The 16,710-nt window shown below is 36.7% G+C and overlaps 1 protein-coding gene and 1 non-coding gene across 2 annotated transcripts in view; both read right to left on the minus strand.

Annotated features, from left to right (window-relative positions):
• The window catches only part of IPO7 (importin 7), a 38,013-nt gene that overhangs the window by 5,877 nt on the left and 15,426 nt on the right, over positions 1-16,710 (minus strand). The window contains exons 7-22 of the mRNA XM_056353689.1: positions 16,387-16,481; positions 16,206-16,290; positions 12,071-12,205; positions 11,431-11,530; positions 10,288-10,364; positions 9,860-9,976; positions 8,984-9,073; positions 8,321-8,486; positions 7,449-7,609; positions 6,441-6,569; positions 4,762-4,828; positions 4,558-4,683; positions 4,149-4,246; positions 2,690-2,785; positions 1,461-1,681; positions 1,150-1,355 (exon numbers count right to left, since the gene is read on the minus strand). Of these exons, the coding sequence (XP_056209664.1) occupies positions 1,150-1,355; positions 1,461-1,681; positions 2,690-2,785; positions 4,149-4,246; positions 4,558-4,683; positions 4,762-4,828; positions 6,441-6,569; positions 7,449-7,609; positions 8,321-8,486; positions 8,984-9,073; positions 9,860-9,976; positions 10,288-10,364; positions 11,431-11,530; positions 12,071-12,205; positions 16,206-16,290; positions 16,387-16,481 (1,969 nt within the window). The remainder of the gene's footprint in view (positions 1-1,149; positions 1,356-1,460; positions 1,682-2,689; positions 2,786-4,148; positions 4,247-4,557; positions 4,684-4,761; positions 4,829-6,440; positions 6,570-7,448; positions 7,610-8,320; positions 8,487-8,983; positions 9,074-9,859; positions 9,977-10,287; positions 10,365-11,430; positions 11,531-12,070; positions 12,206-16,205; positions 16,291-16,386; positions 16,482-16,710) is intronic.
• On the minus strand, positions 8,608-8,789 carry LOC130156600 (small nucleolar RNA SNORA23). The gene has a single exon (XR_008824490.1). It is a non-coding gene; the product is annotated as a small nucleolar RNA SNORA23 (small nucleolar RNA).

Below are 16,710 nucleotides of genomic sequence, written 5' to 3' on the forward strand. Positions count from 1 at the left end.
GGAAGATGGCTAATTATGAAAAACAGGCATTGGAACTGGTAACAGTATAACGCAGAGTGCAAAGGGGGAAGCTCATTCAACTCCTCTCCTAGTGTCATGGCTCCCCCCCAAGACCCTCTTCCCTCACTTATGCCAACTGTGTTAAGTGGGAAAGGAAAATTTCATTGTCATAAAAATGTGTATAGAAAAACGTATTTACAGATAGTTTGGAACAGCACTTGATAAAACTTTAAGTAAAGCAATATTCATGCTCTACAGAAAGTTTGAAATAATTTGATGAAAGCATTTTTAAAGGTACATTCAAAAGGGCTGTTGAAAAGAATGCTTGATAAATAGAAAATGTAACAGTACAAATAATGTACCATGACAACGGTCTGGAGAGTCCAGAATTCAACAGCAGTGATCAAAGAGTACCCGGGTTTTAAGTAGATAGATGAAAGCCAAAAGGTATTGATTGTTTGGAACAGTTTTCCACACTCACTCAGCAAAGACACCAGGCTGATAACAGGAAGATAGAAAGAGGGATCAAGAGCTCAAAGCTTAAGCAGAGTATAGGCAAGGTGGAAGAAAGAAGTATGGGGAAGTTGCAGGTAATACTGAACTTCATATAAAGAAGACGGCAAAAGATGTGACAGTTTGTGAAATAACTGTATGAAGAAGAAAGTTGATAAAGGCTGATGAAGTTGAGACTATCTTGGTTTGGGGTGCCCGGGGCAGGGGGAGGAATCACAAGAACCTTAATCTTCAGTACACAGCTAAACAGCAGCAGCTCATGTGACTGTTCGTAATGCGTAGTCCAAACTGTACGACGGATTAGAAGGATTCCTGGGAACTCCTTCTACTGACTCTTACCATCACTCAAATGGGAAACATGCCCCAGTAACAACTCCTTTCAGCAATGACAGCATCCTCACACAAAAGCTAGCTTGATGTAACTTTGCAGCAATTCAGCCTAGGAAGTTAGTTTTTTTAAGAGGGACTGGAAAGTAAGCCAGATATACTTGAAAGTCATTAAGAGATGTCCAGTGTTCTACTGCAGCTTTTGATTTTTGGAATTGGGGAACTCTGAAGAATTCCACAAAGGAACTCTGCATCTCCATCAGAAAAAATGAAAACTACAAAGCAACAGTGGTGTTTCAGTTTTCGTACCTGTTTCCTCATCTTCTTCAGCTTCGTCATCATCATCGCTGTCATTTTCATGCTCTGCATGACAGGCATATGCTCTTTTCAATCCATTAAATAAAAGGATAAAAGCTGGCAGGATCTGGCCAGCAACTTGATTTAAAACCTGTGGTATTTGCTCCAGATCAATAAGAGCACACAAGCCAAGCACACACATCTTTCTGTCATGAAGTCTACAAAACAAAAGAGCACAAAAGTTGCAAGTTTTGTTACGATTCACAACCAGGTAATATAGAGGTGTATTACAGAGCAAAATCTTCACAAGTAGAAATGCTTACCCCAAGAAACAGTCCACATCATTAAGCCACTGTGTTATGAAGTGATTAGTGACAGGCTCCACATTATTGGGAAAACGAAGATTTTCCAATGTATTTAATAGTAAATGAGGATTGTAATACAAAGCAGCTATGGCAACCTGGAGGCACATTGTTCGCAGTTCACTGGTTTTCACTTCTCTGGTCAATCTTTCTAATGCAGCTTCCACAAATAAGGGTATGCACTGAAGAGCAAGAACAGTTGCAGATTTAGTGGTCAAAAATAGTGTTTTGTTCTCTATGTCACAGTGAAGTTGAGAAAGAGCATAAAATCAGTCTGGCATATAAATACAGGTGGCATAAAACGGGAATAGTTTTTAATTGCTAGCAGAAGTCATATACAAAGATGAAATAAAAAAGTGAAAAATTCAATCTGCTCTGAGCACATGGATTTTGTGACATCATGCACTGTAGATTGTGTAGATGCACTATAGAACATCCTGGTTCTATAATCTTGTGTTTAAAAAAAATGAAAAAAATAGAGAAAATGTGTACACTATGGAGTCCAGAAAAATCAACTTAGTCATTTTTTTGATATCCACAACAAAATCAAGAGATACGACTAACATTCCAAGAAAACAGCTATTCAAAGAAGTCGTCTTTTTAGAGATGCCACACTGGAAAAAAATTGTTATAAAAGATTTTTCTTTCACATAAATTAAAGTTTCCAGGGACCATATCCACAAGTATTTAAAAGCATGCAAAAAATGTTTAAATAGCTATTAGGAAGTGCTTGTCATGTACACAGCAGAAGCACGCAGAATAATCTCCCAAATTTCAACTAAGTCCCCGGTTCCTCTACAACATTAACTGGGATTCTAGGAACTGCATTTTTATTCTTATTTATTTCAAGGCTATTAACTTGACAGATTGAAAAATTTTAATGAATATCCACTAGAATTACTTAGAATATAATTAATCTATTTTTTAAAATCAAGATGCTCCTAAACCAGTCCTCTTGAAGATTCAAGAAAACACTTGAGTTGCGCAGAGTCCTAAACTCTGGAGACAAAGTGTGCAGTATCTCTGCAGTGCTGTCAACTGAGTAACACTGAAGTACAAGACAGGATGATTAGTCACGCTACACAAACTTCTCAGAATGGGACTCACATTAACACATAATCAATCTGTATTGGAGAATAAAATCTTTTAAAAACTAATTACTAGTTATAGCAACCAAAGTTATTACCAACCTGATCAATGCCACGCCCTTTACACTGAAGAATAATTACTTCTAACAGCTTTGCTGCATGACATTCTGCATCTTCTCCAGCAACTCCTGTGAGGACCTGAAAAATAACAATTACTGTTGATGATATCCCTTCAAGAACTATTTTTTATATAGTGGCTTTGCTTTGAAAAGCTGATCTAAGTCTACCCACCCTGATGCAATGCTAAAATAAGCTTCCATCAGTGAAGCAGCCAAATCGATAGCAGTGCCTCAGTGTCATGACTAGAGACTGAAACACTGCTGCATGCGGGTGAAACTAATTTACATGTACAAATACTCAATAACTTCATGGACGCAGAGCTTATAAGAGTAATGGTATAAGCATCACCTGCCATTTTGCAAATGTTTACTTCAATACACAAAACAAAATTTTCTTATGCATTCGTGTACTGAATTTTGTAAAAAATGATAGTTACAAATTTGGGATATCCAGTGGGAGACCACACAATACCTAAAATTTCTGTGTTAAAAATTCACTGTGCTCAGCTATTAAAACACTAATCACTAAGATGTTATAACAGACTAATTTTCTTTTTCATATAAATAAAACATTCAAGTATTTACAATCAGCCAATCAGCCCAGGTTTCAAATAAAGGCTGGCAAGAATTATTCACTTTAATATTTAAACATCTTCAAAGGAATTACTCGGGAAATACCAAGGGCAGGGTATCTAACAGTTCACCATTGTTCTTACGTAGAGACAACACATGATATCCCCACAGATGACGACTAGAGATTATAAAATATTAACACCATCATAAAGAAGCATTCATTTCCTCACATCAGGCTAACATTTTGGAAAGCTTTGTATTCTACATATTGATTGGATTATGAAAGCCCAGTTGGCAGCTACCTATAACACACAAGGAGCTGAGAAGCTAAGTTAAAACCAGAAACACTGCCCAAAAGAGACTGGAACAAGTCAGAATGACTGCATTCTGCTCCCAGCTTTCATCACTGACTTGGGATGAACTTGGGAAAATAACTTCCTATTCCTATCCTTCTACTTTCCTCCCTCACTTGTTTTAGCCAATAGATTTAAGACCTTTAGCATAATACAGTATGTGGTACCCTAGCCATAGTGAGGCTACACATCTCAAATAAAAGAAACCATCTACCTTTTGCAATACGTGTATGTTTTGCATGCCCATATACACAAAACCCTGTGTTGTTTAATCTGCTTTTATTGTGCATCATTTATTCTTCCCTTTCAGCAAAAGCATCTATCCGAAATGTGGTGCAATCTCTTTAAATTTCTCTGCAACAACTTGCAGAGAATCACAGAGGATGTTAAAGCATAATGCTTTAAGAGCAGACATCAAAATTCTTCAGTTTCACAGTCTGATGTGGAAGAGTACCCAGTTTAGCTGTATTACTTGAGAGATCACAGGTTTTCTTTATCACAAAGGAATCTACTTACCTTCTTGCACATACTGTAGATCATTTCAAGATATTTGGTGTCTGACAGAAGTGTATCTGTATCAACAGTAACATAATTATGCAAGAGAGGCATCATGTCTGCATCAAGAGAAGAATGATCAGTTAGATATTGTTTGCATGTTTTATTAGACGAGCTGTTAAAATCAGGTTGACATCTACGTATTAAAAGTTAATTACAGTTCTTGCTTAATGTTTGCCAAGATAAGTGCATATCTACTCATAGATGCTTTAGCCAAACAGGTCTGGTTGCAGCAACAGCAGAATAAAATACTTCAAGCCTAAGCTCACTTCAGTGCTCTCCTAACATTTCAATCAAGATGCAGTTCACTGTATGGTGGAAATCACATATATGAAACCATTTGGCTTTCTGATTTATTTGTATTACTTACCGGTAAAATAATCAAAGCCATCCTGCTGAAAGACTTCAAAAACAAGAGGAAGAAGCTGCCACATTTGCGCAGAAACTTGCTGACAGGTCAGACTATGAGCCAAGGAAAAGATCTCCTCGTAGAACTCTAAAACAAAGATAACCTAGGTAAATTTAATGCCAATCCCATACACCTAAAAAAATAAACCAACAAAAACACAGATACCTAATACATGCTGCTGCAGAACTGTTCCAATCACTTGCAAACAGATCCCTTCCAGCTGCTGGGTAATCTGAAAGAAAATTTGTTACTATTTTCAATACTTTGGAGTTGAAACACGTTTTAAAATAAAATTCCTCAAAGCAGTTTCTAGTTATCCAATATAGTCTTCTCAAAACAATTCCAAATTTCTCATATTCTAGCGCACTAAATGCAAAAGGAGCCGCACTCTTAGTTAAGGTTTTGTAAGATAACTTCTAATACAAGGTGGTTTGGGAATATTCTTTGACTATTGCAGAATCTCATCATACAGTTTCCTTTAAAAAGAAAAGCCTGACAGTAACCCTACGCAACAGTTCAGTCCCATTAAAACACATTAAGTAAATTTATATATCAAAAGGGTAAGCAACAGAAGTTGCAGGAAATATCTGCTGTTCCAGAAAAGTGAATTTAAAAAAAAACCAAAAACAACCAAAACACAACACACACAAAACCAAACAAGTATCAAACCGCCTCCCAAACCTAGCCTGGGATATTCATAAAGTATGTGGACAGTTTAAATACTGGTCTACAGATTCAGACACTCTTCCCAATTAGTATTTATTAAGTTCACGGAACAGCTAACAAAACAGACATTAACCTATTTAGGGCACTCACCTTGCATATGGACAAGTAAGGGTTGGGTTTCTGGTCTTAGCTATGCAGACCAAGATTTGAGACTAACCAGCTAAATAATTTAACTCTTGCAATAGTGGTCATCCTGCGTGACATGTCTCTAAATATAAACATTTACTGATCAACATTTTAGAGTTGAGTACCTCAAGACGAGCATATTGGTACACAAACTTTTCACTTAGATAGGAAGAATTTGCTGACAAAAATAAGCACAGGAAAAGCTTGCTGAGCAGCTTTAGCAACAAGTAAATGAACCAAACTGGTCCTTGGTTTATTGCATGGCAGCACCGGATTCCACCCTTGGGCATTCAAAGTTTGTATTACGCTGCTTCCATAGTAAAGTCTTCAGAGCCCTGAGAGTCCAAATTATTACTGAACTGTCTAATCACCAAAAAACTATCATGTATTTATCAAAAAACAGTAACTGAATAAGTCAAGAAAGATTTTAATCAGCAACAGCATCTTTTGAACAAGCTGTACTCTGGACAGAAGTTAGTCCATTCAGTACAACAAAACTAAATAATGGAAGTTTTCATCACATTGGAGAATTCTACAGTGCCGATTAGGCAGGTAAAAACCCCCCTCATTCAGCACAGCCACAAGAGCTGTGTTTACAGACATTGATTCTGTTGCAGAGAGCAAGCCAATTCAGCCAGAGTTGACGTTCACAGCTAACTAAAGTTTTACCTATTTTCTTTGAAGGGCACACCTCATCAAATCAGATGGGTTTTTCCAGCTGAGCCAACCCTTCCATCTGTGAGAGGCAAGCTGCTTCCACCTATCTGAACAGGAACCTGGATTCTTGTGGCATTTATGCTCTATTACTACATGTTGTGTTAGAAATGTGAGCCACTCTGCTACAACTTGTTTGTGTTGATTATTTTCTGGTTTAAGACATTTTTGGCTGAAAGGACAGTTTTTTCAGATAACAGTGTCACAAACACTGGAACTACCAAAGACTTTCAGTGCCTTAGACAATACATACCAGCTTTAAAGTAATTTTTACTTACTTCCTTGTGATCTTCAACTACACTAAGAAGCGTATCAATAGTATTCAAGATCCCCATTGCTGTCACTGCTTTGTCATCACTGCCTTCCTCATCTGGTCCAGTCTGGATCACCTGGTTGAATGTCATTGCCTGCATGTAACAGCAAAACCACCCATAAATATGTCAGTTAATGAGGATGTGCTTGGAGATTAAGATAATAGTGCAAGTCTGGTTTTCTACACAATTTAAGGAGGACTTCTGCTAAGAAAACATGCATGAATCTTAGGAGGAGACCGCTCCATTCCAGGGTCTGTATTGAGGATTTATAAAATTTGAGTATTAAGCCATTTGAGCTGTCATCCTTTACCCATTCATGAATAAAAAGGTACAAATGACAATACTTTCTATGTAAAAGAACACATTTTCTACAAGTTTTTCTGACACTGGCTTGAACTGGTAGCTGAACTAGACTGACCACTTTGCAGGCATTCCAGAGAGGACATGCAAACAATTTAGTTTTAACTCTGAGGCAAGGGCCTTTAACAGGGAAGCACTGAGCTGACCTCTGCTTTTGAAACCATTAGTACAGCTTGCTAGATACGGTCATTCAAGCTCGGAATTTCTCCTGGAGATTCAATTTAACTTTCACATTACATACAATATAACGTTACTTTCACACTAATTTTCTTATTTACAAGCCTGCTCTTTTTCTTTCCCATTTCAAAACAGAAAACCTATGTCACATTGTAGAGGCTACCTAAAATGTGCTACCAAAATTCATTATTACACCATCAGGAGAAAATACATACAAAGGTTTCTCAAACATTTCTAAAATTGTTTAGAAATTTCCATTTAAAGTTGTTAAACCACTTCTGAGAAAAAAGTCTAAATGTAGAAAAAAATTCCTTATACCATTCCACTTAAGCAGTCTAGTGTAACAACACCTATTGATCAATGGATACCTATCTTAATTTTAAATACCAATCCTTCACATATTAAACATCTTCCTCAGTCACCAGAAAGTCTTACCAAATGCTGCGTCATTTCTACTGCAATTGGGGTAACTTCTTCACTATATTCACAGATCATCTTCTGAATCACATTAGTAAGATCATCGTTTTCAGTCTCTCTTATAATATGAAGTAAAGCTTGCATTACAGGTCTAATGAATGGAGTAATATATTCTTTCGCTGTAAAGCAAGTGGAAATATTTGAATTGACATTCTTACAGAACTACAGCATCATGATAAGAAAGCCAACATGTAATCAATTAATATTTACTGTTTGAAAATTAATCTGCCAAAACTATGGGTAGTATAAATCATTATAGCAATACTAACTTTCTGAGCTTTTTTTAATTAAAATATATACCAGAAGGATGACAACTTAAGTATGATAACCAGAGTTCTACAGTCTTTATTGAATGCAAGATTACTTATCACCGCAAATTTTAATTGCACATGAATGAGTACATGTGCATTAGCCAAGGTATTTAATTTGAAATTTATGTTCATTTTGGGGATTTTATACCCGCTTCAAGAATACTAAGCAATGTTAAGCCTGCCAGGATAAAGACAACTTTTTTTAAAAAAAAAATTTAATATGAATGAAACTGAGACAGATATGCTTTTATTGCCACTGTGTTTATGAGTTAATGATTAGGTGATGGAAAACTGGATTTATTGTACCATGAAATTGTGATGCTATTTATTAAAAAATATATTAAAAAAATCAGCTAGAAAATTACAATAAATCATTACAGATTACAACTACACAAAGTAAATTAACATTAAGAAAGAAGAGAACAAGTCTCCCTGAACGTTGCAATATTCCATTATCAGAATCATCGCCTGTTCTATTAATGCCTACTCCTTGCTGTAGCTTTAAGAAAAGAGGGCTACCTTTCTCCTGATTACTGATCAGAACTTGAAGTGCTATTGCAGCTTCCACTTTCACAGGCATTTCCCTATCATCTATCAGACACCGTCTTGTAAGTTCTAAGGCTGTCTGGAGGTTCTGGTCACTCTTAAATTTGACTTCACAGAAATAATGAAGAACCCAACAAGCCTGAAAAAGAGACATTGAACAAATTCAGAGTTACAAAACCTACAAACGGGATTGTCGACATGTATACCCAACCTACAAAAATTATGAAGTCTGAAGATACTGTAAAACTTTTAATAGATGAAGATGTTTGAGAGTATGGAGGCTGGCCAGTGGGAGGCTTGTCTGTCAGACATCACTCGACCAGTACTATGATCTCAAGTTCATCTTTGGCCACAGGTTTTGTGTGAGCAGTACAGTCTAAATGCAAAACACAAACAGACCATACCACCAGACACAGATGGTAAACTATGCACACAATTCTGCAGCCATTTTAAAACTACACAGTAACCATCTACAATCATACATGAAGACTGATACTGATCTCTCAAGTAAGCATACAATTTATTACAGGAAAGGTGCAAAAGGGAGTGCATTTGTTAGAGGGAAAAATTTAAAGAATATTCCTGAACTCTTCAGTTAGACAGTGTATCTCAACACTAAACCTTATGCTTTCTTACCCGTGCTCTCATGTAACCCAGCTCACTGCTGAAGAGAGGGAACACGTGATTCTGCAACATGTATTCCATCTGATCTTTATAGATCTTCTTCTGCCAGAATATGAATAGAAACACATCAGTTAAGAACTTCATATAAAAATGCATTTCTAATCCAGTAAAAAAAATCTCACATATAGAAGTGTAAACAGCAAAACAAAACCCTCAGACATAACTTCCCCTTTATTAAAGCCCATTAAAGCAACACTGAAATCCTGTATTAGTAATTAAACTTGGATTCTACATGGGCCTTTATACTTTTCAGTCAAAATAGTGACGTGGTATTTCCTGTCATTTTTTGACTCCTAGAGATACCTTTTGCTTGGCAGTACACTACTCTGGCATCAAAGGCAAAAGTGGTCAGGGAAACTTCTCAGATCCATGGTCCAGATACAAGTCCATGCTCTGCATTTTCTTTGGTGCCATTCTAATTAAGCAAGTTTCCTAATTTCACTTTATTTCTTTTCTTCTATACACAGAGAAGACCTAATTAAATCAACAGACTCTCACTGGATGGATTTTTTTTTTTTCCTTCCTTCCTTCCTCAAAAAAGGGAATGTAGTTAAGTATAGCACAGGAAACGGTGTAGCAACGCTTACTAGAAGCGGAGAACTTAAAATTATTGTTTTAAGTTCCTTTTTAACTCAAGCATGACCTAATAAAAACAGTGTAATCAAGCTGACAACAAAACCAAAACAATTCAAGATCAACAGCTTTAAAAAAACTAGTAGTGATTCAAAAACACGTAAACCCAAAAAACTATCCACATTTCTTCTAAGACACTGCATGTGAAAGAAAACTAAAAAATAATCAGAACCCCACCAGATTTGTTATGCTTACTTTTAGGAGAATTTCAGCCAAAGAACCGATCATATGTAAAGCACCATCTTTCTTACGAGGGTCAGCATTTGGCTCCGTAAGAATCTGATAACAGAAGCCCATCGTCTTCTGCAAGACCTAGATTACACGTTGACAAGGTTAGTCTAAGTATTTCAGTCAATCATCTCAGGTACCATTCTCAGTGCCCAGAAATGCTTAATAATCTGCTCCAAGTCTGGAATTTGGATAATGTTTTATGTGTTATAAACACAGAAGATGTTTAATAGACAGGTCATAGGGGAATTGGGAAATGAAGAAATACACAGACTAGTGCATGACATGTATGACATGACAGAGAACAGAAAAGTAAAACCTATTAGTAGTTCTTTCAGCAAATGGGGACTATAAATCTAGCAAATGTATTTGAGTAAAATCCTTTAATAGCTTACCTCTTTCCTTTTACTACATGATGTAAACAATAACGTCTGAGCAGCAGTTGTTGGAGAAATGAAGTCTTCAAATACATCTATTAGAGTAAATATATTAACAGCTATAAATCTTGGTCCTTAAGGTTCATGATCCTAACGCAATCCAGTGACTTAATATGAAACTAAAGAGCAACAGTTTTCCTTTCTCTGGTGGTCAATCACACTTTCTTACTACAGGTATTCCAAAGACCAAAAAACAGTAACACATGGTTGGAAATACGCAGATACATGTGGTTCACCTTTTTCATGATCACTGGCTCTACATGTCTAATTTGAAATTGTAAGTCTTCCTTATTTTTAAGATAAATCTTTTTCAACGGTAGAAACAGAGAGGTCGAATTTTTACATGTATGTTATTTGCTTTACAGGGACACATAACTGATTGAGTTAAAAATGGTCAGTTTCTTATTCCTCTGCAGAAAAGGATTATCAGAGCCTTGTATAATACCTGCACTGGTTACAGGTCTGCCTCTGACCTGAGGGATAAGAAACTCTCAAACCCATCAGGATCCCTTGTTCTAGGCACATAAAAGTCCCAGTAAAGGGACAAATCTGTTCAGGAAGTCTGAAGTATCTTCTTTCTTCCCCAGCCTGAAAGGACTGCACAGAATCGCAGTCAACCACAACAACAAAGTAACAAGCCACAGGAGGTGAAATTAGATGTCTGTAGGCTTACTTCATAGTGTTTCATTTACTGTTACGGTAAATCTGTTCTGACCTGTGCCATGTGTGAAATTCCTTCAGACTATAAAAAAAACTCCAGGGCCTGAAATAATACATAAACTTGTAATAACATTCACCTTATGTAATTACTGTTAGCAAGACCTGGACTGTTTGACTTACAAGAATAACTGTCAAAAATAACTCCTTATTCAAGTGCAGAAACACCTGTGTTATTGTTGACTGTCATGTTACCTGTCATTTCTACCAGTATATCCAAAAGTTAACCATATGAAGTTATATTATTTCGATAATGTAAACTGGTTTTCTCTTTTCATTTTCTCATCAAGATTAAAGCCACCAATACTTTTATAAAAAAAAGATGTAAACCCCCGATCTTTGTGTGAAGTCACATTTTAACACAAGTAGATTTCAAATTCTCACCGAATTTCATGCGAATATACTCATACGGATCTTCCTGCCAAAGCTCTTCATCAGCATCTGTATAGCACATCAATGGAAAAATAACATCTTGGATAATTCCCTGCAATAAAAAAAAAATAATTGAAAACAGACTAGCACTACTAAATCAATCTCTGTATTCTGTCCTGTATCTCACAGATTTTATCCATCCTGCATTTCTCATATAAAATGGTAACATCCTAAAACTATATGGACATAGTGGATTTTATGTGCTATCTTACAAAAAAAAAAAGAATCTTTTAACCTAAGGTACAGCTACATACAGCGCAAGTTACTAGTTTTGCTTTGGATAAAGGTATGTGAAGAAGATTTAATGCCATAAATTCAGTAATTAACACCATCTCCAATTTTTTTCTGTTGCTGTGTTACACTGTAATCCTTAATGTATTAAAGCACAGAGGACTGACAGCAAAAAAAGCCATTAGCTAGCTTTGCTTGTGTATCATGGTAACCTTCACCAAAAAGGCTTAAACTCCTTCCACCAGCCATTTATAATAGAGGTCTCTAAAAAACAAATTCAAACAAGGCTAGAAACACTGTACAACAGACTGACTAATGTACTACTGAGTCATCTAAGTAATAAACCTGAAAAATGGTTTACTTGAATGTGAGGTTTCAGATTCTTCCAGGTGACTGCATGTGACACTCCTTGGTTGATGTAATTCAGTGTTTGCTGTAGAACTCTAGGAGCCATGTACTGCTTTTCCTTGTATTGATACAACACTTTCAACAACACCTAGAAAAATCAGATCTCATCAATAGCTTATAATAAAATACCCACTTTAACCAGAAGAATTCTACCCTCCCTCAAAATCCTACATAAAAGCCCCTTTAAATCCAACAAAACCCCCCTGTTTATTCATTAGACTAAAATGAGTACTGACTAATCTTTCTACTAAATGTCCCTGTTAATTTTATAAGGCAATTCGCAGCTCATGTCAGGTGCTGCACATCTTTTAAAAATACAGTCCTTTAGACATGCTAATTCATCACCAACATAGCCCAGAGGGCCCTTCCCTCCCAAGTTTATTATTCCATCTTGCCACGCTCCGGGAGCAGAAGTTCATGTCCGAACACTAGATTGGTAAAACACACTCACGCAGTCTACTGATTCTTGCCTACATGCAGCCTCACACCAATGATGCTGTACAAAGAATGTATGTGTATGAAGAATAATGACCTAGCCTCTCCCCTTGGCTTTCTGGCGTCAATTCTTCTCCTGAGGTGGCATTCAGAACCATTCACAGGGATTTATATTTGTTAAAAGTCCTTGGCTCTCTGTGAATAAGGGCATGAAATGGACATGGGACCATTACTAGGAATTAAATTCCAGGTCACTGGGAAGTTTGGTATTGGCAATGCAAGGGGGTTTCCTTGTAGCCCAATCTAGGCCAGTGGCAACAGTGCGTCTTCAAGAGTAGCAGCATCAACTAGAGAGAAATTACAAATCCCATTTCCATGGTTTCATTTAATTCTTCAATATAAAGCAATAGTTTTAAAAAATCCAGAACTGAAGGAACTGAAGAGATATCTATCAATCTGTAATATCACTAAGAAAACATTTTGGGAAAATGAGATGCATTATTTTGAAAAGGAATTCCATGGTGGTAGCTCAAGAAATACTTAAAAAAAAAAAAAGTAAACTAGGGGTTCTTTGTTCTAGGCAGAAGTAGCAGTCCCAGGTCCTGCAGCAAACTAGAAGTTAGCATATAGCCATACCAGCTTCTCTGCAGAAAAAGGTTATACAAGAAGGTCCAGTTTGCTGGTCTATTTGACTTATAGAAGGATCTGAGGGCCTTTTTGAGACAGAGACATTCTTCACAGTAACAGGACAGCACACAGAAAAGCCTAAATTCATCAACAGTTAATGAAGGTATGGGGAATAGTCTTTGGAAATGAGGACAAAGCCTAACAAATGGCCACTGCAGCCGTGCTACTCAGGACAAGTGTTTTAGTCTTCTCTTTTTACAATCCGAAGCAGTTTCACGATTCAGATGTACCAAGTAAAAAATAAAAGATTAAGAACAGGTTTAAGAATTGCAGTGAGGGAAAGCAGGATGCAGGATAGAGGCTCCAGGACAAATAAAGTAAGTTCTGCAGCTGTATCAAGGAACAACCAGGCAGTAGTGTTTGACCAGGACACAGTTCTGTCTCATCGGGTCTCTCAAAATGAAAAATGTCTTGAGCAAAACAGCTGCTAACATAGGGGGTAAGAATCAAGGTAATGCAGCTCAGCCTGTTCTGGCCAAGCTTAAAGTTTAGCTAGAACTAATGCTGAATGTACCGGATTAGTGGGTTTTTTTGGGGTGGGGGTGGTGTGCGCACGCCGGTGTGTAATGCATGTGACAAGAAGATATACAGAGTAGATAAAAAGAATAATACATGAGAATTAAGTATCAGAATAATATTAGCAGTATGCTTCCAGTTTATACTTGGATGATCTGTAATCTCATACCATGTACTTATCTATTAGTCCTTTAGTGAAAGGGTGTGTACACTTTGGAGAGTTAAGGAGAACTCAGTGAAGCATATTACCAGAATTTCTATTCTTCAGTATTACACAGATTTCCAACTTTTTTAAAGAGATACCTCCTGTTCAAAAATCTTCTATAATTTTTATCCAAAGGATTCCATTTCTTGAGCATACATCCAAGATTTATCTTCTGCTTATAAACAGAGAACAGCACCTTAAAAATAATCTGTATAAGAAACTGTAAGCATTTTAAAGTCTTGCTTTTCAGCTGTTTTCTTTAAAGACTTGAATTCTTGGTGTTTCCTAGACTGAAACAGAGCAAGGCCTTAAAGGATTAGTCAGGATGGGTTTGGTACCACGCTCTGGGCGATGCTCTTAACACAGACGGCACTGCCTGTTCTATTCCGCTGATGGTACTGAAGTAAGATTGAAGAGGAACATACTCTGAGCAATCTAGCAGTCATAAATAAAGGTAGGGTGGGCATTTGAAGGAGATGAGAAGGCCACGAGTCAGGAGATTTTGCAAGCTCCAGCTGAAGAACAGAACGACCACCCAAAGTCTCCCCAAAAGACTAATTCAGAAGACTCCGCCTCAAGCTCTGCCTAAACCCCGCCTATTATGAATACGATGATTAGATGTCAAAATTACATGAATATGTATGTTAACATGTTGTAACCTCTCACAAAAACTGTATAAATTACCTGACTTTTCACTGAAAACTTTGGAGCTAGTTTGTCCAGTGCAAACCGGCTAGCCTCCCCAACGTTGCATGAAATAATTACCTCTTCTGCTTAAAGACAAAAATTAATTACTGAGCAGTTACTCTATGCTATTTTGGCATCAAGATGTAATAACAGTAAGAATCAAACGTGCTTCAAAGAATTCTAAAGAAAAAACAAAGTATTTTGTTGAACTTTCTATATTTGTTTTCAAAGACTTCTTTTGCCCATACAGTTTTTTTGTCAGAACTTCATTTTATTTTGCAAGTGCAAAGCAACCAAAGAACACGTAATAATTATCTGTCTGATGTCATCCATACGCGAGATGAGCACCTCAGAAGATGATGCTGACTCTACTTGACCGAGCTGAATGTTGGGACGTATTTCCTAACACTCAATGTGACAAAAGTTCTTTTCCTTTGCAATACCTTGGATGACCTTCAAAAACCATGTATTTAGGAGATACTTTCCCTACTTTTCCTCTTTTGAAGCCCTGTAATTCATTATAATTTCATTAGGAATAAAAACTAAGAAAAACTGAATTATGACCTGTTCTGATTAAAGTAAAGGCTTTGAAGACAACATTCCTCTCCCTGAGATTATCATAAACTGAGTCTATATTTACAACTTAATCACCTTAATGTAAACAGATTTATGAGCCAATAAAAGGAAATTTTATAAAAAAACTTCAACTAGATTTTGTAAATAAACTTGTTTCAAAAGGACCTAAGTCCACAGTTCAGCGAGAAGATCAAAGAAGTTTCCTAATATTCATAGCAGTTTTCTTGCTAATTCAAAAAGTTCAAATTACTGATTTTAAACACAAGCACTATAAGAGAGGCAGATGACAATTCCTACCCCACCCATCCATTCTGTGCCTTCAAGAAAACCTGTAGGTTGCTGCCATGTGGTAGGACAATCTGAATCTAAGTTACTGCAATAAAGGTAAATCAGGGCTAGTTTGGCATAACATTAATACATCAGTTCAGAAACTGCCAGAGACCAGAAGATGCTTTGTGTGTAACAGACCCTGCAGAAGTGGCAACCCCCAGACCAGGAGATGAGTGGAAAGTGACCATCAGACTTGCCTGTTTGTAATCAAGTCTCTGCTTGATCAGACTTTGGCAGAAAGCTAGAAAGGCTTGGTATTACTGATTTGAGCCAAAGAACTACATCAGAGTTAAAAGGTAAGAACGTCAACAAACCACATGAATATTATACCTACCTCTTCCAGAAAGAGAAAAATTGGTAACATTTATCCAAAGTTCATCTGAGGGCCTGTTATATGAAAGCATTTACTCTATTTACAGATTATCAGGGCTGCATAGGGTATTTTCAGCGGATTGTCCTATGTGGCAAATAAATTATTCTTTATCATTCTTTTCTTTTAACCCACAGACATCAGTGCTTTCCATACCAATGTTGGCATGAGTGAAGATGAGTAAGAACGTTGGTATGAGTGAAGATGAGTAAGAAGCCTTTTCAGAAAACAAATAAGAAATCACTAACTCTATCCTAACATCCCCCACATTCAGTTTCTTACTTGCTGAACACCAACAGCAAAGGCCTTCAGGAACACTTCAGCAAACTCATTGTACTCCTTGGAAACATTACCAGGGCTTCCATACCTAGAATCAGAAGCAAGTATGCAAATTCAAGAGTGCAACAATATTACTGAATTGGACGTTTGGTTTTTTTTTAAATACTAATGGAAGAGAAAATACCTCTCAAAAAGTCTAGCTAAGATATGCAAAGCCCACTTCTTGCATTTCCACCAAGGCAACTCAGGTCTATCATCTTCATCAACTTGAAGGGTTTCCTTTAGAGGGGAAGAAAAAAGAAAAAAAGATTATTTACCAACTATTCACAAAAAGTTCAAAATACATGTATTTTGAACACTATATAGCCTATTTTGCTTTTAACCTATTTGCACTTCTAGCTTCACAGAAGTCTAAAGTACAGCATATCTAAAATAAATGCCATGATATATGCTGCATAATGGTCAACAAATTCTTGCAACAAAAGCCAAAACAAGTTATGCTATAATT

Source organism: Falco biarmicus, chromosome 10 (genome assembly GCF_023638135.1).
Source record: "Falco biarmicus isolate bFalBia1 chromosome 10, bFalBia1.pri, whole genome shotgun sequence".
NCBI lineage: Eukaryota > Metazoa > Chordata > Aves > Falconiformes > Falconidae > Falco > Falco biarmicus.